The sequence below is a fragment of the Wyeomyia smithii genome, chromosome 1, assembly GCF_029784165.1.
Source record: "Wyeomyia smithii strain HCP4-BCI-WySm-NY-G18 chromosome 1, ASM2978416v1, whole genome shotgun sequence".
In the NCBI taxonomy this organism is placed as follows: Eukaryota; Metazoa; Arthropoda; class Insecta; order Diptera; family Culicidae; genus Wyeomyia; species Wyeomyia smithii.
The window spans coordinates 162,302,207-162,327,068 of record NC_073694.1 but is presented as its reverse complement, the minus strand read 5'-3'; the positions used below and the strand labels follow the sequence as shown (position 1 = coordinate 162,327,068).

General features: G+C 40.1%; 1 protein-coding gene across 1 annotated transcript in view; it reads left to right on the top strand.

Moving 5' to 3' along the window:
• Positions 1-24,862, top strand: part of LOC129718544 (uncharacterized) — a 435,671-nt gene that overhangs the window by 266,982 nt on the left and 143,827 nt on the right. The window contains exons 3-4 of the mRNA XM_055669415.1: positions 19,907-20,121; positions 21,423-21,558. Of these exons, the coding sequence (XP_055525390.1) occupies positions 19,907-20,121; positions 21,423-21,558 (351 nt within the window). The remainder of the gene's footprint in view (positions 1-19,906; positions 20,122-21,422; positions 21,559-24,862) is intronic.

The following is a 24,862-nucleotide window of genomic DNA, read 5'->3' as shown; positions in this document are numbered from 1 at the left end:
ATATATATATATATATATATATATATATATATATATATATTTTAATTCTGTTTTTATATCTTTTCTTTAAATTTTTTTAAAGTGTGTACTTTTTTCGGAAGTAAAAAACTACTATTTTCAATTCTGCCGGAGACGTCATACCAATCAAACAAACCGTCCTGGCTCTAAAATTATTTTGGTTCATTAACACCATTTTCAAACAGGTTTACTTATTTCAAAAATAAGTCTTGTTGAAATATATTACTAGAAAAGCTTCAACCAAATCGAAAATGGTCGATTAACATCGATGTCTTATGTGGCTTGAAGTTGCTTTACTGATCCTGTAAATATTCCCTTTGTAGTGTCGAGGCATTTGGGTCTTGAAGTAAAACAACAAGCAGTTGTATACGTGGCGGTTTTACCCCATTTTTTTTTCCTCATCTATAGTTTATTTGATACGGCACAAATACAATTCAATGTTTAACGGCGCCAATTATATCTGGTAGCTTACTTTCTAAAGTATCTTAATAACTAAAAGCAAATTTTTTATCCTCGCTGCCGACTACGAGCTGAAACTAAATCTAACTTAAGCTAGAATGTTTTGCATGAAAAGCACTGATTTGTTGTTTGATGGTTTTCCATCGCCATAGGTAAGCAGCATATTGAATATGTTCCGCTGCTGGGCCAAGATATTACGGACTGGCATATTGGGTTGTCTCCCTCGGGGCCTGAGAGTATCGTGCGGGTCTAGTTGCTGTTTCCGGATCCGGGGTCTTAACGTGTTCTTGTCGTTTGGTTGGATGTAGGCGGAAGGGGATAGGACTAAACTGGGGCGTGGATGGATTTCAGGAAAACGTATATAAGGGACATGTAGGATAGGTCACGGCCTGCCAAGACATCACGAACAGGAACAGCCGACTGCCTACCTTCGGCCTGCAGGGAAGCTATTAATCTAGACCTGGCGTCACGGTATACAGGGCATGACCAAACAACGAGCTCTATGTCGTGATAACCTTCACCACAGGCACAGATACCACTCTCCCCGAGCCCAACACGACGGAGATGCGCGTCAAAGCTATAGTGATTGGACATAAGCCGGGACATCACGCAAATGAAATCCCGACCTACATCCAACCCCTTGAACCACGGGTTCGTCGATACCTTGGGGATTATGGAATGTAACCACCTTCCCAGTTCCCCCTTGGTCCAAGAATTTTGCCAACTGATGATCGTATTCTGACGTACAAATGCGAAAAATTCATTAAAGGCAATTGGTCTTTCATAAATATCATCGTTTGTTGCGCCCACCTTAGCCAAAAAGTCCGCTTTCTCATTACCCGGTATCGAGCAGTGAGAAGGGACCCACGCTAAGGTAATCTGAGTAGATTTTTCGGATAAAGCACTCAGATGTTCCCGTATTTTCCCCAGGAAATACGGAGAGTGCTTAACATCTTTCATCGATCGGAGAGCCTCAATGGAACTGAGACTGTCCGTAAAGATGAAATAATGGTCCGTGGGCATTTTTTCGATAATCCCTAGGGTGTACTGAATTGCAGCTAATTCTGCGACGTAAACAGAAGCAGGATTATCGAGCTTATGGGAGACGGTTAAATTGTTATTGAAGATACCGAAGCCAGTGGACCCATCAAGAAGTGATCCGTCAGTGTAGTACATATTGTCGCAGTTGATGTTTCGATATTTATTGGAAAAAATTTTGGGGATCTGCTGCACGCGTAAATGATCCGGGATTCCACGAGTTTCTTCTATCATGGATGTATCGAAAAACACAGTAGAATCAGAAGTATTTGATAAGTCGACACGATTTGGAATATTCGAAGAAGGGTTAATATTTTGGGACATGTGATTGAAATACAATGTCATAAAACGGGTTTGAGAATTAAGTTCGATTAACCTTTCAAAATTTTCAATCACGGGACGGTTCAAGACCTCACATTTGATAAGAATACGAGAAGACAGGCTCCAGAAGCGGTTTTTCAATGGTAGTACTCCAGCTAAGACCTCCAAACTCATCGTATGGGTCGACTGCATGCAACCTAAGGCGATACGCAAACAACGATATTGTATTCGCTCCAGTTTGATCAAATGTGTGTTTGCTGCGGAGCGGAAGCAGAAACACCCGTATTCAATAACAGACAGTATCGTTGTTTGGTAAAGCCTTATAAGGTCTCCTGGGTGGGCTCCCCACCATTGTCCGGTTATTGTACGAAGAAAATTCACTCTTTGTTGACTTTTTTTCATCAGATACCACACGTGACAACCCCAGGTGCCTTTAGAGTCGAACCAGACACCAAGATATTTGTGTACCAAAACCTAAGAAATCGTTTTACCCATTAATTGTGTTTGAAGCTGAGCAGGTTCATGCTTCCTAGAAAAAACTACTATCTCAGTCTTCTCCGGAGAGAATTCGATACCTAGCTGTAAAGCCCAAGCAGACAAATTGTCCAAGGTATCTTGCAATGGTCCTTGCAAATCGGCAGCTTTGGCTCCTGTAACAGAGATTACACTGTCGTCTGCAAGTTGTCTTATCGTGCATGAGTTTGCCAGACATTCGTCGATGTCATTTAGATAAAAGTTGTAAGGAAGGGGGCTTAAACATGAGCCCTGGGGAAGACCCATGTAGCTAATGCGAAAAGTTGCCAAATCGCCGTGCGTAAAATGCATGTGCTTTTCGGACAACAAATTGTGCAAAAAATTGTTCAAAATTGGAGAAAATACTTGTCGGTGAAGTTTACCCGAAAGAATGTCAATAGAAACGGAATCAAAAGCCCCCTTAATGTCCAAGAACGCAGACGCCATTTGTTCTTTGCGAGCATACGCCAGCTGAATATCTGTTGAAAGCAACGCAAGACAATCATTCGTCCCTTTGGCACGGCGGAAGCCAAATTGAGTATCTGATAGTAGACCATTTGATTCGACCCAATGGTCTAAACGACGGAGTATCATTTTTTCCATCAATTTCCGGATACAGGATAGCATTGCAATCGGCCTATAAGAGTTGTGATCAGAAGCTGGTTTCCCTGGTTTTTGGATGGCGATCACCTTCACTTGCCTCCAATCCTGCGGTACAATATTTTGCTCCAGGAACTTATTGAACAAGTTCAACAAGCGCCTCTTGGCATTGCCGGGTAGATTCTTCAACAAGTTGAATTTGATTCTATCTAACCCAGGCGCGTTATTGTTACAAGACAGGAGGGCAACTGAAAATTCTGCCATCGTAAAAGGTGATTCAATCGCGTCGTGGCCCGGAGACGCATCGCGAACAATGTTTTGCTCAGGAACAGAGTCCGGACATACTTTCCTGGCAAAATCAAATATCCACCTACTAGAAGACTCCTCGCTTTCGTTGACCGTTACGCGATTCCGCATTCTTCGGGCTGTGTTCCAAAGAGTGCTCATTGATGTCTCCCTCGACGTCTCGTTTACGAACCGACGCCAAAATCCGCGTTTCTTTGCCTTAGTCAAGCTTTTAAACTTGGTATCAAGCTCCGAATAACGTTTAAAGTCGTCGGCATCGTCTGTATCCCGGAAGGTCAGATACGCGTCGGATCTTTGCGTGTAGACATCGGAGCACTCTTGGTCCCACCACGGAGTGGGAGGCCGTTCTTTGATCGTTACGCCGGGATATTTCTTCGTTTGGGCTTGCAACGCGGCGTCGAGAATCAAGCCCGCGAGGAGGTTGTATTCTTCAAGTGGTGGATGATGTTGAATCGACTCGACCGCTTTTGAAATCATTTCCTCGTATAACTTCCAATCGACATTCCGTGTGAGGTCATACGGAATGTCAATTGGTCGCATGCGAGTTGACCCGTTATTAATTGAAATAAGAATAGGCAAATGGTCGCTACCGTGAGGATCAAGGATTACCTTCCATGTGCAATCCAACCGTAGCGACGTCGAACATAAGGATAGATCCAAAGCGCTTGGGCGCGCTGGAGGTTTCGGGATACGTGTCATTTCACCGTTGTTTAAAATAGTCATGTCGAAGTCATCGCAAAGGTTATAGATTAAAGAGGAGCGGTTATCATTGTATGGGGAACCCCAAGCCACGCCATGAGAGTTGAAGTCTCCCAAAATCAAACGTGGCGAGGGAAGAAGTTCTATTAAATCAAAGAGCAGCCGTTGCCCAACCTGTGCTCTGGGAGGAATATATATTGAGGCAATACAAAGCTCTTTACCTTGTATTGTCATTTGACATGCGACAACTTCGATGCCTGGAATCGAGGGGAGGTTAATACGATAGAAAGAATAGCACTTTTTAATCCCTAAAAGTACTCCTCCATATGGGGTGTCTCGATCAAGGCGAATAATATTAAAATCATGGAAGTTGAGATCAATATTTGAAGTAAGCCAAGTTTCACAAAGGGAAAATGCATCGCATTTGTTTTTATTTATCAAAACTTTAAACGAATCAATTTTTGGTAAAATACTTCTACAATTCCACTGTAAGACAGAGATAGAATCCTTCATATACGCAGTTGAATTAGGCATCGAAGGATACAATCGCTGCAAGGAGGGGCCATTGGGCAGTCAACTGCTTCAAAAATGATCTAACTGTTGGGAGGAATGCTGTAAGAAAAATTTTAATTGGATCGGGTACATTGAAATTTTCAAAAATCCAGTCCACAATGTCAGAAAATTTCACTAATCCAGAGTTTGTTTCATCAACTGGATGTGCAAAAGGAACAACTGGGGTTTTAGATGTTCCTGGCAGTGCTGGGAACTCCTTCTGGGACTTTAAATTTGCAAGCCCAGGAGGAGTTTGCTTCGGTTTTTCCGCAGCACTGTTTGGTTTGTTCGTACTTTTCATGACACTTTGGGAAATCTTAGGACCTTTACGGGGAAGTTTAGGAGAAGAAACATTTTTCCTCTTCCTAGACTCCCCAGGATTGGCATAAGATGTTCCCGCTGATGAATCGTCAGAATCGGTTTCATCAGAGGGCAACAGATCAAAGGGTATATATATATATATATATATATATATATATATATATATATATATATATATATATATATATATATATATATATATTTATATCTTTTCTTCAAATTTTTTAAAGTGTGTTCTTTTTTCGGAAGTAAAAAACTACAATTTTCAATTCTGCCGGAGACGTCATACCAATCAAACAAACCGTCCTGGCTCTAAAATTATTTTGGTTCATTAACACCATTTTCAAACAGGTTTACTTATTTGGTCGATTAACATCGATGTCTTATGTGGCTTGAAGTTGCTCTACTGATCCTGTAAATATTTCCTTTGTAGAGACGAGGCATTTGGGTCTTGAAGTAAAACATCAAGCAGTTGTATACGTGGCGGTTTTACCCCTTGTATAGTGGGCGACTTTACCCCCAGTGGAACATTTTCATATTTGACCGAAAAAGTAGTCAAAATTACAAGATTACTCACGGCCTTCGATATTTCCGAAAGAAGATAGATTCAGGCAAGCGATTAAGCGTATTTTCACGAACAAAACAATTGATTTTTAGACTGAAAAACCTTTAGTCCCGTTGCCGCAAAACAATAGCGCATTGACTGGTTGCCAGCTGAAAGGTTGTTTTTATTTATTTCTGCGACCGTTCGCGCACTATCAAAACAGAAAAACGTGCAAAATGTTATGTAACTATACTGTAATAGACACGTTGAAGAAATTTTGCAATTATTTTATAACTTGGTAGTAAAACTACGGTGGGCGGTCTTACCCCGCAGGGCGGTCTTACCCTGTTTACCCCTATATTTTTCGATGCTCAATTTAAAAATCACATCTATTTTGATGTATAAGGGTCATCTAAAAGTAATGCATATTTTACCAACTTTGCTTTTACTACATCTTCTTAACTATGCAATTTCTCAAACTTTCATTGTTCGTTGCCAGAAATTTCATGAGTGTATACATATAAAATAAATGTGTTTCTCGATGTGTATTTGTAAATTAAGGAGATGTTTTTTTCACAACATTTATTTTATATGGCACAATACATATTTAGGAAATTACAATGAACAAAATAATATAATGGAGCGGGGGCCTAGTGTGGTTGGTAACGTCTCCGCCAACCACGCTCGACGCCTGGGTTCGAATCCCACCGCCGACATAGGTGTCGATGGTTGTGAGGTGGCGTGATTCACTCACAACCAACCCAACTGGTCTAGATTCAATCCTAGCCGACTCCGGGAGATTTTCTGAGGCAAAAAATCTCTGGGATCACGCCTTCCATCGCACGAGGAAGTAAAGCCGTTGGCGCCGGTCCGTTAATAAACGGGTCGTGAGTTAGGGTCCTGGGTGTGGAGTCGCCTCCCTGGGTGTCGGTGATTGGCCACAACGGTGGTGGAACTAGACCGACGGAAAGTAAGTGAGAATAAAAAAAAATAATATAATCACAACATGTAATAAAAATGGATGAAATAAAAAAATTTCTGCGTTCTTCTAAAGCTAACCACGAAAAGGAACTATTCTCTCCTTGGTGATGTTATCATAGTTCGATAATGCCACATCTTCCTTTTTTGTAGCTGCTCTTTGTTCTGTTAGATTATTTTCAGTGAACTGATAATCGGGTGCAAATGTAATGTATTCGAGCTTACCGTTTATCTAGCTTCAAGTTATAATAATCAAATCCCATAGCGATGAGTGTATAGATTGTAAAACATTTTGTATCTTTTCATGAATCCTACCAGATTTTCCAGTTCAAATTTTAAAAATATGCGCTTTGGAAAATGTACATCTAAGCAATGACCCTAGAAATATGTTAACGCCAAACTGTATTCGTCGAAAAAGGGTTACAAAATATTACCGCAGAAGAAAACACCCAAAAACAAATCAAACACGAAGAAGACATCCCAAAAATGACCGATTTGTATTCACTTCTCATAAACCAGTCGGCAGGTCTCGGTAGCCAAATTGTGTTATGGAAAAATGAACGATGCCAAACGAACATTTTGATACATTGCGCTTACGTAAATTCGCGAACATTGTTGAATTGACATATGAAAATATATTGGTGATATCTGTTTATATCAAAATATTCCTATTTTACCATTGGATTAGTCGTTAACAACATAAGACAACATTCTTAAAACCACAAGAAAAGGCTCAGCCTTCCTTGTTTTTGAACCTACATATCAAAAAACCAATTTGGAAAACTTAAATTCGCTTAAAAGGAGAGAAATTGCACTCAACCTAAAAACATACTTTTTTCAGCTGTTTAAAAGTGAAAACTACCTCACAGTTAACAATTCCTTCGTAATACAATACAATAATTGATGCCATTGATAGCTTCAGACTACGAAGGATGCTAAGAGGTGAAGAAATACCAAAATAATGAAATTAGATTTTTGGCTTTATAACCTATGGGGGAACCACAGTGCGATGTAAACAAGTTAGGGCAGAGTTGCCAGATCCCTTTAAAGCCGAACTTCCTAGGAGACGTAGTTCTGCGTCGAGGGTAGCCAAGGAATTCCGAGAATATATATAATTTTTTACTGGAAATGTTGTCGGTTGGATATTCAGAAGAAAAAGATCGATTGAGTTTAGAATCAACAAAGTTTTTAAGATATTAGCAAAATTAGAATAAAATGTTAAATTTGCTGTAACTAATATGAAGTCAAATATGAAAATGTTCCACTGGGGGTAAAGTCGCCCACTATACAAGGGGTAAAACCGCCACGTATACAACTGCTTGTTGTTTTACTTCAAGACCCAAATGCCTCGACACTACAAAGGGAATATTTACAGGATCAGTAAAGCAACTTCGAGCCACATAAGACATCGATGTTAATCGACCATTTTCGATTTGGTTGAAGCTTTTCTAGTAATATATTTCAACAAGACTTATTTTTGAAATGAGTAAACCTGAGATTACGGCTTAGCAGTCTTTAAATAAATTTAGAACGACACGGTTTTAATTCGTCCCGACGTTTCAACGCTTGGTTTGCGTCTTTTTCAAGGGAAACTGGTAAAAAAGAATTGTATTTAAAAAATAGACAAACATATTTTAAACATTTAGAAACTCACAATAATTTTGGTCGAACTATGTCAAGTTGTTTGTTCACTAAACTAGTTGTCATTTACACATTTAGTTGGTCATAATCGGTAACATCACTAAACATAACGAAAAACAAAGTTACAATTATAAACAGTTGTCGGTATTGGCAGTCACAAACAATTTCAAACCTTATCACATATAGTACACTAAGTGGCGGGTAAATGTCGGATTTCAGTGTCGGATAAGTATGGCAGTTATTCTGCTTCTATTGAGCTTGAGCTATCTGGCATATTGTTTAATTCTGTGTGGTTTAGTTTGTGTAATATGCCGGCATAGGCTGTGTTGAGGTTGTCTATGTCAACTCGTCTGTTTACTGTGTTGGGTGTGCAATAGATGTGACACATCTCCAAAAATGGCAGATGGTGTGAGTTCGGGGCTCTATCTAGTATGTGAGTCTTGTCGAAATTGAAACTGTGTTTGGTGTTGATACAATGTTCGATTAATGCTGTCTTTTCTCTTAGCTCTCTTAGTTCGTTGTTTTGTGTGTTTGTGTCAGTGTTCGCTTCCAAAATTTTGGCCAGCTTGTTTACATGCGATGTGTGTCCGGATAATCTGGTTTTCAATTTGTTCGTGGTCATTCCGATGTAGCAGTTGCTGCAGTCATTGCATGGTATTTTATAAATAATATTTCAGTTGTCGAATTTGTTTATAGGGTCCTTTACGTAACTATGGAATTTGCTAACGGTGGAATTGATTCTGGTGGCGATGGTCAAATTAGGGAATTGTCTTCGGAACGATTTGATGAGTCGATCAGTGAGCTTGGGGATGTAAAGCAATGATCGATACATGGCTTCGTTAGGCTGTTGATCCGGTGCAGTTGTTGTTGGTTCGCTGTTAGTGTTAAGGTGAGCTGTGGTGATGCTGTTGGTGGCTGGTGGCTGCTGGTCGACAGGTGATGATGGTTCAGTTAGGTGTCTGTTGTTGGTTGGTGGCTCCAAGACGATAGGTGGTGATGGTTCAGTTTGGCGCGATGTTGGAACGGGTAACGCTGAGTCTGATGTATGAACGAACTGTGTTGGGTGGGCCTTGCGGTGTTTTCCGTGGTACTCGTTAATGAGTCTGGATACTAGAGTTGCCGGGTAGCAGTTTGATTTCAGTTGTTGGTGAATGATACTGCTAGTGTTGGTGGTGTTGTGGGTGGTTAGTGACTTCACTCGATGAATGAAGTTATTGGCGACGTTAATTTTGTGCTTGTACTGATGAAATGAGTAGAAGTTAAGCATTCTCCCCGACGCAATGGGCTTGCAGTACCAATCGGTCGTGATAGATTGGTTTTCATTTCGAGTAACCATCATATCAAGAAAAGGAAGTTTCCGATCCTGTTCGATTTCGATGGTGAATTGAAGGCCGGAACAACCCTGGCGGTTAAAAACCTCTAACACTGTTTCAATACAATTTTTTGGTATTGCAAGGAACAGGTCGTCAACATATTTACGTAAGAAAGGGACGTCAAAAGGTAATTCTGCAAGCGCTCTTGTTATGATGTCTTCTAGTACTATGTCTGCCAAAACGGGGGACAAGGGGCTCCCCATAGCTGTACCATAGATTTGAAAATAAAATTTGCTGTCGTACCTGAAATAGCTGGCTTCCATGCAAAATTGGACAATTTCCAAGAAGAGGCTAAGTGTTATGTTGGTTTTTACTTTTTTCCATCGTTCGGTGATAGACCTATTAATTCTATTAAGTCTCGGTCCAAAATTTGCCTTTCCTGTCACTAAACTGTCACATATACCACTATTTCACGTTATGTGCGACGTGGAAAACATTATCCAATCACACCAAGATAAACGGATACAGGACACCACCCGATGTCAAGCCACCAACATCATACTTAACTTCATTCATGGCTTTGGATCCCAAGTTGACGCCTTAGAACCACTTGGTAGATGGTGCTCAACGGCTCAAAAAGTCACTGGCAATTTCCTAAAAGCGCATCCCGAGATTTTGATACTGTCATCCGACAAAGGAAATCGTACCGTAATAATGTACACCAAAGACTACCAAGACAAAATGCGCACTCTTGTTGAAGATGAACAAACATACCGCAAAGTGCCAAGAGACCCCACTAGTGGATTGCAACAAAAGAACAATAATTTTGCTACTCAACTCCTCAACCTGAAACTCATAGACCAGAAAACAGCTAAAAGTCTCAAAACTTACAACTCTACCTGCCCCAGAATATACGGACAGCCGAAAGCGCACAAGAACAACCTTCCTCTTCGTCCAGTGGTACCCAACTACTCAGCCCCCACCTACAAGTTATGCAAATACATCGCCAACATCCTAAGCACTTCGCTCACCAGCCGCTACAACACTTTCAGTTCCTTTGAATTATGCGAAGAGTTAAAAACAATCATTCTCCCAGAGAACTACATAATGGTTTCCCTGGACGTAGTCTCACTATTCACCAACGTTCCCAGACAGCAGGTCATCACTTCTATCACCGAACGATGGAAAAAAGTAAAAACCAACATAACACTTAGCCTCTTCTTGGAAATTGTCCAATTTTGCATGGAAGCCAGCTATTTCAGGTACGACAGCAAATTTTATTTTCAAATCTATGGTACAGCTATGGGGAGCCCCTTGTCCCCCGTTTTGGCAGACATAGTACTAGAAGACATCATAACAAGAGCGCTTGCAGAATTACCTTTTGACGTCCCTTTCTTACGTAAATATGTTGACGACCTGTTCCTTGCAATACCAAAAAATTGTATTGAAACAGTGTTAGAGGTTTTTAACCGCCAGGAACAACGCCTTCAATTCACCATCGAAATCGAACAGGATCGGAAACTTCCTTTTCTTGATATGATGGTTACTCGAAATGAAAACCAATCTATCACGACCGATTGGTACTGCAAGCCCATTGCGTCGGGGAGAATGCTTAACTTCTACTCATTTCATCAGTACAAGCACAAAATTAACGTCGCCAATAACTTCATTCATCGAGTGAAGTCACTAACCACCCACAACACCACCAACACTAGCAGTATCATTCACCAACAACTGAAATCAAACTGCTACCCGGCAACTCTAGTATCCAGACTCATTAACGAGTACCACGGAAAACACCGCAAGGCCCACCCAACACAGTTCGTTCATACATCAGACTCAGCGTTACCCGTTCCAACATCGCGCCAAACTGAACCATCACCACCTATCGTCTTGGAGCCACCAACCAACAACAGACACCTAACTGAACCATCATCACCTGTCGACCAGCAGCCACCAGCCACCAACAGCATCACCACAGCTCACCTTAACACTAACAGCGAACCAACAACAACTGCACCGGATCAACAGCCTAACGAAGCCATGTATCGATCATTGCTTTACATCCCCAAGCTCACTGATCGACTCATCAAATCGTTCCGAAGACAATTCCCTAATTTGACCATCGCCACCAGAATCAATTCCACCGTTAGCAAATTCCATAGTTACGTAAAGGACCCTATAAACAAATTCGACAACTGAAATATTATTTATAAAATACCATGCAATGACTGCAGCAACTGCTACATCGGAATGACCACGAACAAATTGAAAACCAGATTATCCGGACACACATCGCATGTAAACAAGCTGGCCAAAATTTTGGAAGCGAACACTGACACAAACACACAAAACAACGAACTAAGAGAGCTAAGAGAAAAGACAGCATTAATCGAACATTGTATCAACACCAAACACAGTTTCAATTTCGACAAGACTCACATACTAGATAGAGCCCCGAACTCACACCATCTGCCATTTTTGGAGATGTGTCACATCTATTGCACACCCAACACAGTAAACAGACGAGTTGACATAGACAACCTCAACACAGCCTATGCCGGCATATTACACAAACTAAACCACACAGAATCAAACAATATGCCAGATAGCTCAAGCTCAATAGAAGCAGAATAACTGCCATACTTATCCGACACTGAAATCCGACATTTACCCGCCACTTAGTGTACTATATGTGATAAGGTTTGAAATTGTTTGTGACTGCCAATACCGACAACTGTTTATAATTGTAACTTTGTTTTTCGTTATGTTTAGTGATGTTACCGATTATGACCAACTAAATGTGTAAATGACAACTAGTTTAGTGAACAAACAACTTGACATAGTTCGACCAAAATTATTGTGAGTTTCTAAATGTTTAAAATATGTTTGTCTATTTTTTAAATACAATTCTTTTTTACCAGTTTCCCTTGAAAAAGACGCAAACCAAGCGTTGAAACGTCGGGACGAATTAAAACCGTGTCGTTCTAAATTTATTTAAAGACTGCTAAGCCGTAATCACAGCGATTTAAAATACCTCTACAGTCGACCTCTCAACGAATGAGTAAACCTGTTTGAAAATGGTGTTAATGAACCAAATTAATTTTAGAGCCAGGACGGTTTGTTTGATTGGTATGACGTCTCCGGCAGAATTGAAAATAGTAGTTTTTTACTTCCGAAAAAAGTACACACTTTAAAAAAATTTAAAGAAAAGATATAAAAATAGAATTAAAATATATATATATATATATATATATATATATATATATATATATATATATATATATATATATACATAAATATATATATATATATATATATATATATATAAATATATATATATATATATATATATATATATATATATATATATATATATATATATATATATATATATATATATATATATGTACATATATATATATATATATATATATATATATATATATATATATATATATATATATATATATATATATATATATATATGTATATATATATATATATATATATATATATATATATATATATATATATATACATATATATATATATATATATATATATATATATATATATATATATATATATATATATATATATACATATATATATATATATATATATATATATATACATATATATATATATTTATATATATATATATATATATATATATATATATATATATATATATATATATATATATATATATATATATATATCTATATATATATATATATATATATATATATATATATATATATATAATTTTTTTTTTTCAAATTTATTTTAAAAAACATGTTTTTGCCCGTAAAATCTACAAAAGGTAAGCTTAAATTTGATGGTTGTTGGATCATGGAGTTATAGAAATATTAATAGCTCAAATTTTGTGAAGAAATTTTTTTTTGACGGTTTGTTTGGTGTATAGAGTCGTTGGTAATTTTGTTCTTCAAAAAAAAAGAGCATAGAAAATTGAAAATATAAATAAAAGAAATAATAATTATTAGTATTTTTCTATACATAAAAAGTCTTCAAAAGAATCATACAGACAGGTTTAATGAGTTTTAATTTTTAGCTTAAAGATAGGTATATTATGAATTCAATATCTTGAAAAACCCAATTCTGAAAAATCTATTTATTTTGAAAACCAAAAAAGTTACCTAAACATTGATTCGAACTTGAATAATCAGAAAACAAAATAAGTTAAAACTTAGAAAAAAATTTTTTTTTAAAGATTTTTCACAGTGTAGAAAAATACCATCTACAACTTTGTCAGAGACACTATACCGATAAAATCAACCGTTTCGGCCCTAAAAATATTGTTTATCCTCAAAAAATGGTGGGCGATCCTACCCCGCATGAAAAAGTTCTGCACATTTTCAATGAATTTTAAAAATTTAAAAAAAAATGTGGAAATTTAACAAAAATATTTCAGTTCTTATTTTTTTAATGCGGGTATTGAATAGAAGAACCTCTTAGCGAAGAAAAAATGAAATTGCAGCCGCAACTTTTTTTTCTATAAACAGAATTGCTTAAGGGGGCGGTCTTACCCCGCTTACCCCTACTTAGATTGACGTTTTGAACTCGAGACATGGGAAAACAATTTTTATGACCACCCTTCTTAGAAAACGGAACCACTGTGCATCGAGGTGATTCAGCTCCGTTTATTTGATTAATTTACCATTACACAAGTTATTACTCTGCGGTTTATTTCGTGCTAAAGTGAAGTATCTGAGTGCCGGATATTTGCCGATGATGCAATTTACTGTGTAAAAATAGTTTACGGTAACATTTTGCTGTTGTAAGTACAACGCCAATAACGACCAGTCTTGGCAAATATTCACAATTTATCAGCGTTTCCTGATCTGACGCACTCTCCATTCCCAGGAATCCTGCTACACCTTTACACTGGCATGTAATGATGCGTGCTACGACATCTATGCATTCACAGAAACATGGCTCAATGACTACACAATCTCCACTGAACTTTTTGATGATTCATTTACGGTCTGCCGACAAGATCGGTCATCGACTAATAGTAATAAGCGCTCAGGCGGCGGTGTTTTGTTGGCTGTGAGGCCCTGTTACAAGTCTCGCCGAATTGCACCCTACCGAGGGAACAACAGTTGAACACCTGTGGGTAGCGATCACTGGCTCCGGAGCTACGCGCTTCATTTTCATCGCATTTAACGTGCGCGAAATCTTCCCGGATCATGGTCATTCCTCGCTAAGGCCAGCTTCAATCAATTTGCTGGATGGTTACTTACAGTTGGTCTCAAACAGGTCAATAAGATTTTAAACAGGAACAGACGAACGCTTGGTATTTGTTTTATCAGCGAAGAATTAGACTCAGATATCATCCTCCTTCCAAGATTGCAGACATCATCCTCGGCGGCATTCCGTGGTACTGATGCTAGTTCTGCAGCATCAGCTCTCTAGCATCCTTTAATACGCCATTGATAAATTTGTGCCACGTAAACATCGTCGGAGGGCTGGTGTGCAGAGAAGCGGCACTATCATTACGAAGTCGCACATGCTTCTCGCTTTTGCGGACGATATCGACATCATTGGTATCAACCTTAGAGCTGCGGAGGAGGCCCTCGGACCTCTCAGGAGGGAAGCTGCGAGATTAGGGCTTGTCATAAACTCTGCCAAAACGAAACACATGGTGGCTGGCAGAGTGCGTGGTAGTCCGTCGGAGGTTGGTGCTGCGGTGGTGCTAGATAGGGAATTATTTGAAGTAGTTGACGATAAAGAGGCGGATAGCAGCCGCAAACAGGGCCTTTTATGGATTACGTAACCAGCTAAAGTCCCGCAGTCTGCAAATCCGTACTAAACTTGCACTCTATAAAACACTGATTCTTCCGGTGGCTCTCTACGGCCATGAATCATGGACGCTGAAAGAGTCTGATCGGCGAGCTCTTGGTGTTTTTGAGCGTAGGATTTTGCGTTCATGCTTGGCGGCAAACTGGAAAATGGTGTTTGGCGCAGACGCATGAACCATGAAGTGTAACAGGCATACAAATCGGCGGATATAGTCAAGCGGATAAAACACGGCAGGCTTCAGTGGGTAAGTAAGGGCAAGCGAAGGCTATATTTAGCAGGAATCCCGATAGAGGTCGTCGACTTCGGGGTAGACCCCGCACTCGTTGGATGTGTGCTGTCGACGAGGATGCACGCGAAATAGGTGTTAGGGGCGATTGGAGGATAGCAACACAAGAGCGAGGGACATGGCGACGTATTCTGGATCGATAATCGGTCTGTCGGCTTGAAAGTAAAGTAAGTAAAACATCGTCGGAAACCTGTCAAACCCAGCGTCGCAAAGATGGACACGCAAAACTCCTTGGTATTGCTACTTAGCGGCTGTAAGAGAGTAGGAGTACTCGACTAAAATTGCACGACTAGTAGGAGTGCTTGAAAAACTGTTCTCGAAAACGAAAATGCTTTCTTCATCTACCCAGTTTTGCTTCGTGCATGGACAGGCGAACGTGGGGGAAGAATCTGTAAAATATCGCATACTGAAAGGTGTAGAGTATCGGGCTGCTTTGGTAAGGTTTTTCATAGCAGTTTAATGCAAAACCAGCCGAAGCGAACCGCTACCGAAGTAGTCCGTTATCCTATTTGAAATATTTTTTTGTCCTTCCGCAACTATCGTAATGCATCTTGAAACAATTGTACTAGGCTGAATGTGCTCTCGAGGAGGGGACTACACACGAGTAAAAGAGTAGGCGCGCGAGTGTGCATATGATCTCGGGAGCGAATACAAGCTAGGAAGACATCCAGAAGAACGAGAAATAGCTTGAATGGAGAATGCTCCAGTGTGTGATGTCGGCAGCTACGAGAACCCCACTTGAGGTGTTGCATGTTGTTTCAGAGTGAGACAGACAACACTGGCCAAACCTGCCTGGTCTAATTCGCAATTGAGATTTCATCTGCCTTTTGTTTTTCCTGTATACAAGGAAGGTTGTAAGCGCACGGTTTCGAACTATCGCGGTATAGCTACATTAAGTGCTACCTCTAAGCTTTTCGAGCTTATTGTTCTTGAAACATTATTACAAAGATATTCACATTACATTTCGCCGGAACAGCATGGCCTAAGGGGTCAACTACGACTAATTCAGCAACTTTCACGTCGTTCCTCATACGAGAAATAGAAAATGAACATCAGACAGACGCCATCTATACCGATCTTTCCGCAGCCTTTGACAAGATGAACCACGAAATAGCATTGGTGAAGTTTGCTCGTATGACCATCGACAATGGCTTCTTGACCTGGTTGAGTTCCTAACTTATCGGCCATAACATATCAGTGAAGACTGGTGATTTTATTTCATCGCCAATTTCAGTCACATCTGGAGTTCCTCAAGGAAGCCATCTCGGTCCCTTCCTTTTCCATGCTTCAAGTTGTCATATGCTGACAACCTTAAGCTTGTCCTCGTCATAATGGATCACGCTGACGCTTCTTCGCTACAACAGCAACTGGAGTTGTTTGGACGACGACAGCAAAAAACCTCGAAGTGCTGCTGAATTCAAAACTTAAGAACAAGTTTCATATATCGTTTCCAATGCCTCTTCCCAGTTGGGTTTCATGCTTAGATTCTCAAAACAATTTGCAGATATCTATTGCCACTCTAGTACGTCCAATACTCGAATATGCTGCAGTAATCTGGTCTCCTTATTATCAAAACGACACACAAAGGATTGAAACCGTTCCACGGAAATTCGTTCGTTCTGCCTTGCGCAAACTTCCATGACGAGACCCCCTCCACTTGCCTAGGTATGCCGATCGTTGTAAACTAATCAACTTAGAGTTGCTAGAAGCGAGACGAAATGTGGCTAAAGCTTGCTTCTTTGGTGATCTACTGCAGGGAAACATCGACTGTCATACTCTTCTGAGTCTTCTTTACATAAACACCGCAGTACTCGCACGTACCGATTTATTTCCTTAAGCAATATGCAACACCTAAGGGCTTTAGTTATATGCCTTCGAACGACACTAAAACATATTCAAAATGATATCTGAGGCACGCTTGCCAGAACTGCGAAATTTTCTTAAATCCACGGTTTTGTTTCAGTTTTACAGATTTAAAGTGTATGGAGAACTCAGTAGAAATTAGGAAACATCCGTAGAATGTACAAAATTACACAAAATAGTTTTGGCATCTCTGATCTGATGTCGAATTATGGCCATTTAAAAATTCATCATGTTGACTTCCGGTTCCTGTAAAACAGCCAAAAATTACCAAATGCCGCTAAACATATGTATTTTTGGAACCAGGTGGATACCCAAGAGCCGGAAATCGATTCCAGATGTCATTTTGAAATCCAAAGTGGTAACTTCCTATCTGAAAAATAGCCATGAATTACAAAATACCACCTTATACGGATTCTGGATAAAATTCAGAGGCTGTAAATCGACACGAGTTGCCACTTTGAATTTTTTCAGAGCCATCACATTTTTATCAGAGAAGTGTTGTATTTGTGATGAATAAATCATAATAACATTGATTATGATACAATATAAGATAGTCTATTGTAATCTTGGCGTCTATCATTCAAAGAATTATGGCCATGGCCCCTCGAATTCCTCCCCCCCCCCTATATAAAAGCTTGTTTCAGCCGAAACCGCTCATATTAGTTCTAAACAGCGACTACAACAATCCTTACCAAGCAGTGGCAGCGGATAGCAGTAGCAGCGATAGGGGCAGGGCCAGCTGATTTAGCACTTCTTCTAGTAAAAAACTGCCTTTGTGCAGTAGCGGGCAGCATCAGTAGTAGATACATTTACATTAGCCGGCACTTACTTCAATGAAAAGTTGCCGTATTTGAAAACACACAAACGTTCTGCGATGCTGGGTTTTCAAATATATGGGCTATAATATTTTCGTGTGAAAACAGCTTTCAACCGTGTTTTCAGAAAAATGCCTTAGTTCCTCTATCGGGGTAGCACACAGAGGCGATGAACATTTTATCGGATAGGAAATTGAACAACAATTGTCCTCATAAAGACAACAAACAAAATATTGAAGATATGATATTTTCTCGTTTTCCGCTAGAATTAGAAGCATTTATTCACTTTTTATTGAAGTATTATTTCCTTTTTATTTTAATCTTAAGCATATTCTATACATATACATACATACATATTTTAAGCATATTCAATACAAGGAATGTAACAAACAACCTTATATAGTTCTACGTCGACCTTACGGTCGTGGCTTTGCATACAACCCTAATAACTTTTTATAAGACACCCCGCTTATGAAATGTCCAAACAAAAGCAAGAAGTTTTTTTTCCTCATAATATTACTTTGTTTGTTTCATTTATTGATGCGAGAGCAACGTTACGATTTCTGCTTTACCACTCAATTGAAACGCTGATTCGAGGACACTTGAACACTCTTGAACACCGTCACCACTAGAAACCGATAGTATTTATTTTTGTTGGAGACCAAAATTAACCTTTTCTTGAAGTTCAGTTTAATCTAATTTACAGATAATTAACTCATCAAAATGCGAGTCGAGAAGCAGAAACCCGAACTTGGACGTAAACCGTAAATAAAATTTATCAAACTCAATTTGTTTCCGCTTCGAAATGATTTCACGTAACCGAAATTGAAATTCTATTTCGTGTTGTTACGCTTTGAGATGAACGAGCTTAAATTCGAACTTATTTCAAAAGTTCTTTGTCTGAACGAAAAGTTTACTGCATAAAAGTAGAATATGCATCTGATTTAATTATTTTTCACACAAAGTCCATTTTCATTGTATCGTTAGATAGCCCAATTGTCACTATCAATCAAGAAGTTGAACGAAAAGATTCTTATCATTGACTGATGTCGCGTATCCTTCCATTGACCCGTACAGTTACATACGGCCTTAGTAGCCGTGTTCTTCAACCTGTCTCACACTTGCCACCAAAGGCCAATCACATGGGCATGTGTCTTTCAAGTTGACGAAAGAAAGTTAGAAATTCGCCAACCTGTAATTTTGATATTGAGCTGAAAAAATAAGCCGTCAATTGAGCTCGCGCCAAGCGTTTGTCCCTGCTTGTGCTCGATTTCTCGCTTTAATGTTCTCGGAACGCGGCACGCACGTACAAGTGCATGCGTGTGTGTTTTTCAACAGATTTAAATTCGGAACGTGATACGAATTCAAATCGAACTGACGATTATTCTTCACAGCATTAGGCATCAGCTTACAGCTCGTTAGAAATGTTAATCAAAGCCAATTGATAGCGTGATTTTTAATCTGATTTCGCTTTGGTTTCCTGTTTTCCGCGACATTACGCTTGATTTGATCCCGGCTCTGATTCGTTTGCGTGCTGTCTCGACCCGATGGCTAACAAAATGGAAGCGTTGCCTGCGCCAGGCTGTGAAAAGGATTTTATTGGTATTATGTAGATGAGATTATAAGAAGGCGCGGAAGTCAGACGAATTTCGAGAAATGTTATGCCGCCTGCTATATCAATAAAAATCAATTTTTCTGTGGAACAACTGCTCGCATTTTATTCTCATTCACGAAAAGCGTCTGCACTAGCAAAATTGAAGTTTCAAGCTAGGATTTTTATTCATTAAATTTTCTATTTTTCTTTTTCCAGACTACAGTGCGGGAGCGATGCGAAAGGTCGAACTAGTGGTGGACCCACCGGCCGTGAGACGCAGCCAGCACGCGACCCTTCGATGTTTGTATGATTTGAACGATTCCCCACTATACTCGGTCAAGTACTACCGGGGCCAGCGGGAGTTCTATCGATTTTCACCCAGCGAGTATCCGGAGAAGAAGACGTTTCCTTTTCCGGGCATCAATGTGGATGTAAGTTGTATTCAATTTCCGAGTTGATTCGCAACACAAACAGCGCCTTTCGTCTCGATTCGTCCACCGGCAATTAGTGATATTAAAGCTATCAAGAGGTCAACTTCACCGGGCTCGAGTCTTACCGGCTTACCCCTAACAAAGCACATTATCCTTCCGTTTGACCGTTCGGAGCAGCAAGCAATACGGAAAAAGTGTGGGTGAGGCCGGATAAGCAGGAAGAGCACTCGGGTGGACAACAAGGCTCTCGAACGCTTTTCGCTCGGCCTTCGAGTCGACCGAGAAGAAGGAAATAAAATCTTTACACAGTTTTATTTATATATGTACAGGATTACTACGGTGTATTGAAGTCCTTTTGAGAGCTGCTCTTCCGTCCGTGCTTTCTTCCATTCACTCAGCAGATTAATTGGAAACTTTCGCTTCGCTAGTCTTTAATGTGTCCGCTGTTCTCGTTGAGCGGCAGTGGAGAATGAAAAATTTCAAACTTAAGAACAACTGGATTATAAATTTTAATTAGCAATCGAGGGGGTTAATTTATATTGCTTATCGTAGCATGGAACAGAAATTCGCTGGATAATATGTTGACAAATGATAAAACTAACCAGTCTTAATGTGTTTAGAGTTTGGAGGCTCTGCTCCACTTTACGAATCAAAAAAAGGAAGAGGCCCTGCAAAAGTTTTTCTTCTATTTCCGATGGTGCGGTGATAATTTAGACTAAGCCAAAACAAACTCGTCAAAGATAAATACTCTAGGAAACTTTGTATCAATGTGTATCGCATACGTGACTGGCTCAAGGATCCTTCCCGTGGACTTGCCTTTTGCGGTCGGTTGGTGCTGGGTCGTATGTTGCAACATAAAACATCACGGCAGTTGCAGTTTGTTTTTTCGGCAAACAATTTTTCCTTGACTTTGTATTCTATTTTGAAAATTGAAGAAAACGAAAAAATCAACCCAGAAAGTTCATTCAATTTTGCTCTTCTTTTTTATCCCTCTCGCTCCATCTCTATTCATAGTCGGTCGATGCAGCGGGGAAAAAAACTTTTTAAGCTCCCATTTTGTTGTGTATCTTGCTTAGGGTTTGTTTTGAGATTTTTTGCTGCTTCGCTATTATTCAGCGTATGTTTATAGGAAACTTTCGGGGAAAAACTTTGCCCTTGTTTGCTGTTTGTATTCTTCTTGCTCAGTTTTGAAACGAAGTGGCGCTCTCTGATTGTGGGCGTGTGTGTCAGTTTTCCTTCGGAGCAGATTCTGATTTAAACACTTTTGTACAACTTTTACATCTGTTTGTATCATTTCGCAGCTCTCGCTGTCCAACGCCAGCCAGGTAGTGATCCGAAACGTTGGATTTGGACTGTCTGGTAACTTTTCCTGCGAGGTGACCGCCGATGCGCCCCTGTTCTCGACTGCAACCGGACATATTCACATGCAAGTAGTCGGTAAGTTTCTGAATCGCTGAAAATATGATAAAGTATTTTATTTTTAATGCAGCACTCTCGTGCGAGCATAAAATGAATAATTTTGTCATTTGTCATTTTAAAATTATGCACGATCAGTCTTGTTTTTCAAATCCAAAGCATTTGTTTATAAAAAGATGTGAGTTATTGGCGGAATTATGACCGTTTTTCCGTGACTATGTTTTTTGAGAGGCTAACTGTGATCACCAGAGCCAGGTAATTTTCAATTGACAATCGTCAGGTGATAATCACGCTGTGAATAGTCGCTCTCAATTGAAAAACATTTGTTCATTTTCGAGCACTTTGTGAATAACACAAATGACAGCTGAAGTGCTCGAAAAGGAAAGAAGTGATTTTCAATTGAAAGCGAAGGTAAATTGCGTCATTATCTCTTGACGATTGTCAACTGAAAATGACATTGAGTGCTGAAAAAAACAGGTGGCTTGCATCTCACGTAGGTAAATTGATGGGCAGCCGAATGCCACCCCCTGCATAACATAATGCGATCAATTCCGATTTAACACTGCTTACGCTGCTTACGAAGTTTATAAAGAGTTGTGAAACGGTGTTTTTACGTAGAATTACTTTTAACGGTGGCATTTTGGGATAGGGGTACAAATTAAAAAGTCGAAAACATCGCAGTCGTCACGAAAATTTTCCACTTTCAAATGTTCAAAACTCGGTTAGTTTCAGAGGTGACGCGTGACCAAGCGGGCTTCCTGTTCAATCATCATTTGCAACATTGAAACAATAGTATTGTATCAACAAATTTGAAAAAATGTATTTCTAAACATTTATCTATATGGCAATTTTCATTAGAACTTTGGCTCCCAAAATTATGTAATTGAAATAGTTGAGATTTTTCTACCACTCGTCAAAACGTTGCTGATAGTGACGAAAAATATGCAAAATCGTTTATTAGAAATCTCGCTTTTCTTCGTAGTGCTCGATTTTTAAGCGCGGACGATCGAAAATGTTTTAATAAAAACCACAGCATCAGAATATGATCGCTTTCAGTGAAAAATAATTCTTTTTATGGATTTTCAACGTTACTTTTCAATCATATGGAATAAATATAAAACGCATTTGCAAGGTAAGAAAATTCATCATTGCTTCAAGAACGTGTGTGTGTGGTCCTGAGACGGGCCGATTGTATTTTGTAGTCATGTGGATGAAACAAATCGCTTAAAGCTGGTGTACTTCGTAAAAGCTTTAGTTCCTCCGAACACAGTGTGCTTGGTTAGCTCTCCAGGCAATAGTACGTTACATGGTCCTTCCCGCAAAGTGCTCGTCTGTACACCTATAAACAGTGTACAATGTAGTCCGTCCCCTTTTTCGAATTATTTCATTCTACCACCTACGTCGCGCCGCCTAGGCATTTGCGTTTGTCCTCTCCGTAGGTATATGAGATAAACGTACGGCTTTTTCATCATCACATCGCTATTCCGTTTGTTTGCTATTCCGTTAAAGTTACAATGTCTGGTCGTGACAAAAAAGGCAAAATCAAGGGAAAGACATAGATTCGTTCATCTCGTGCTGGGCTTAAATTTCCGCTAGGTCGAATTCATCGTCTGCTGTGTAATGCTTGCTATTCGGGTGGTTTCCTGCCAAATATCCAAGCGGTTCTTCTCCTGAACAAAACAGGAAAGAAGGCGTAATTCGTTCAAGCAATATGTGTAAATTTTCATCGGGTGTGATTCAGTTACATCCATGCTGGATTGGTTTGACGATGATATGAGTACTCTACCTATAAATGTTCTCCAGCAACCTTGAACATTACTTCCGAATTACCTAAAATGAACTAAATAACGCTTTTCTTCAAGGTTACCAATAATTTATTAAATCATTCCGCGTCGAACACCCGACAGAAACGGACGTGCAAAGTGGTCGTTCTATTACAATCCGGTCCGTGTGTACGAATAGCCAAACAAAAGAGTGTATTATTCAAGGCCATCAGTTGACAGTCGAGTCCGTGTCGCTGTGCTGAGTGATCTCACACCCGGCTCACTGCTGGTGGCTGTACTGGTGCTGCTGTACTGGTGCTGCTGGCTGCTTTGGGTGCAGCTTCGAACGATCGGACAACCACTGCTGGAAGGAAGAAGTAAATAGGTACGTGTTCTTGTCGGCGCTAGTGCGCTAGTGCGCTACATTTAGCGCGATGGATATAGATCCCTCGCCTCCCGTGCCACCATCCCTGAGCCCCCCTGACCCTGACCCTTCTGTTACCCCCTCCCCTGTTCATTCTCCAGTCCCCCCTCGCCCCAGGCTTTACCCAGACGGATCTCAACAGGGCAGCTATACTGTTTATTTTCGTCCAAAGGCAGGAGTGAATTCAAAGCGATTAAACATACTGCAAATTTCTAAAGACCTGACGAAGGGGTACAAGGCCGTGACCGAAATTTCCCAGGTCCGACCTAACAAGCTCCGTGTCGTGGTCAGTGATCTGGCACAGGCCAATGCTATCGCTTGCTCTGAGCTCTTCACACGCGAGTATCGCGTCTACATACCCGCACGAGACGTGGAGATCGACGGTGTCATAACCGATTCGAGTCTGTCTGTCGAGTGTATCCTAAAAAGCGCAACCGGTTGCTTCAAAAATACCGAAACACAGGCGAAGATTTTGGATTGTAAGCAATTGCGGTCCATGTCTCTCGTCGGCGGTAAAAAAGTTTACACTCCGTCAGACTCGTTTCGCGTTACGTTTGCCGGATCTGCACTCCCTAGCCACGTCTCGATCGACCGGGTTCGTCTGCCTGTGCGATTGTATGTACCCCGTGTTATGAATTGCACCAATTGCAAGCAGTTAGGCCACACAGCCGCCTACTGCTGCAATAAGGCACGATGTAGCAAGTGTGGGGAGACTCATGCGGAAGATTCTTGCAGTGTTAATGCTGAAAAATGTATTCACTGTGGGGAAAACCAGCATGAGCTCTCCACATGCCCGGTGTACATGCAGCGCAGAGATAAAATCAAGCGGTCACTTAAGGAGCGTTCAAAGCGTTCTTACGCTGAGATGCTGAAGAAGACCGTGACCACTTCTACCATAACATCGAACCCCTTTGTTCTGTTGCCCTCTGATGAAACCGATTCTGACGATTCATTAGCGGGAACATCTTATGCCAATCCTGGGGAGTCTAGGAAGAGGAAAAATGTTTCTTCTCCTAAACTTCCCCGTAAAGGTCCTAAGATTTCCCAAAGTGTAATGAAAAGTACGAACAAACCAAACAGTGCTGCGGAAAAACCGAAGCAAACTCCTCCTGGGCTTGCAAATTTAAAGTCCCAGAAG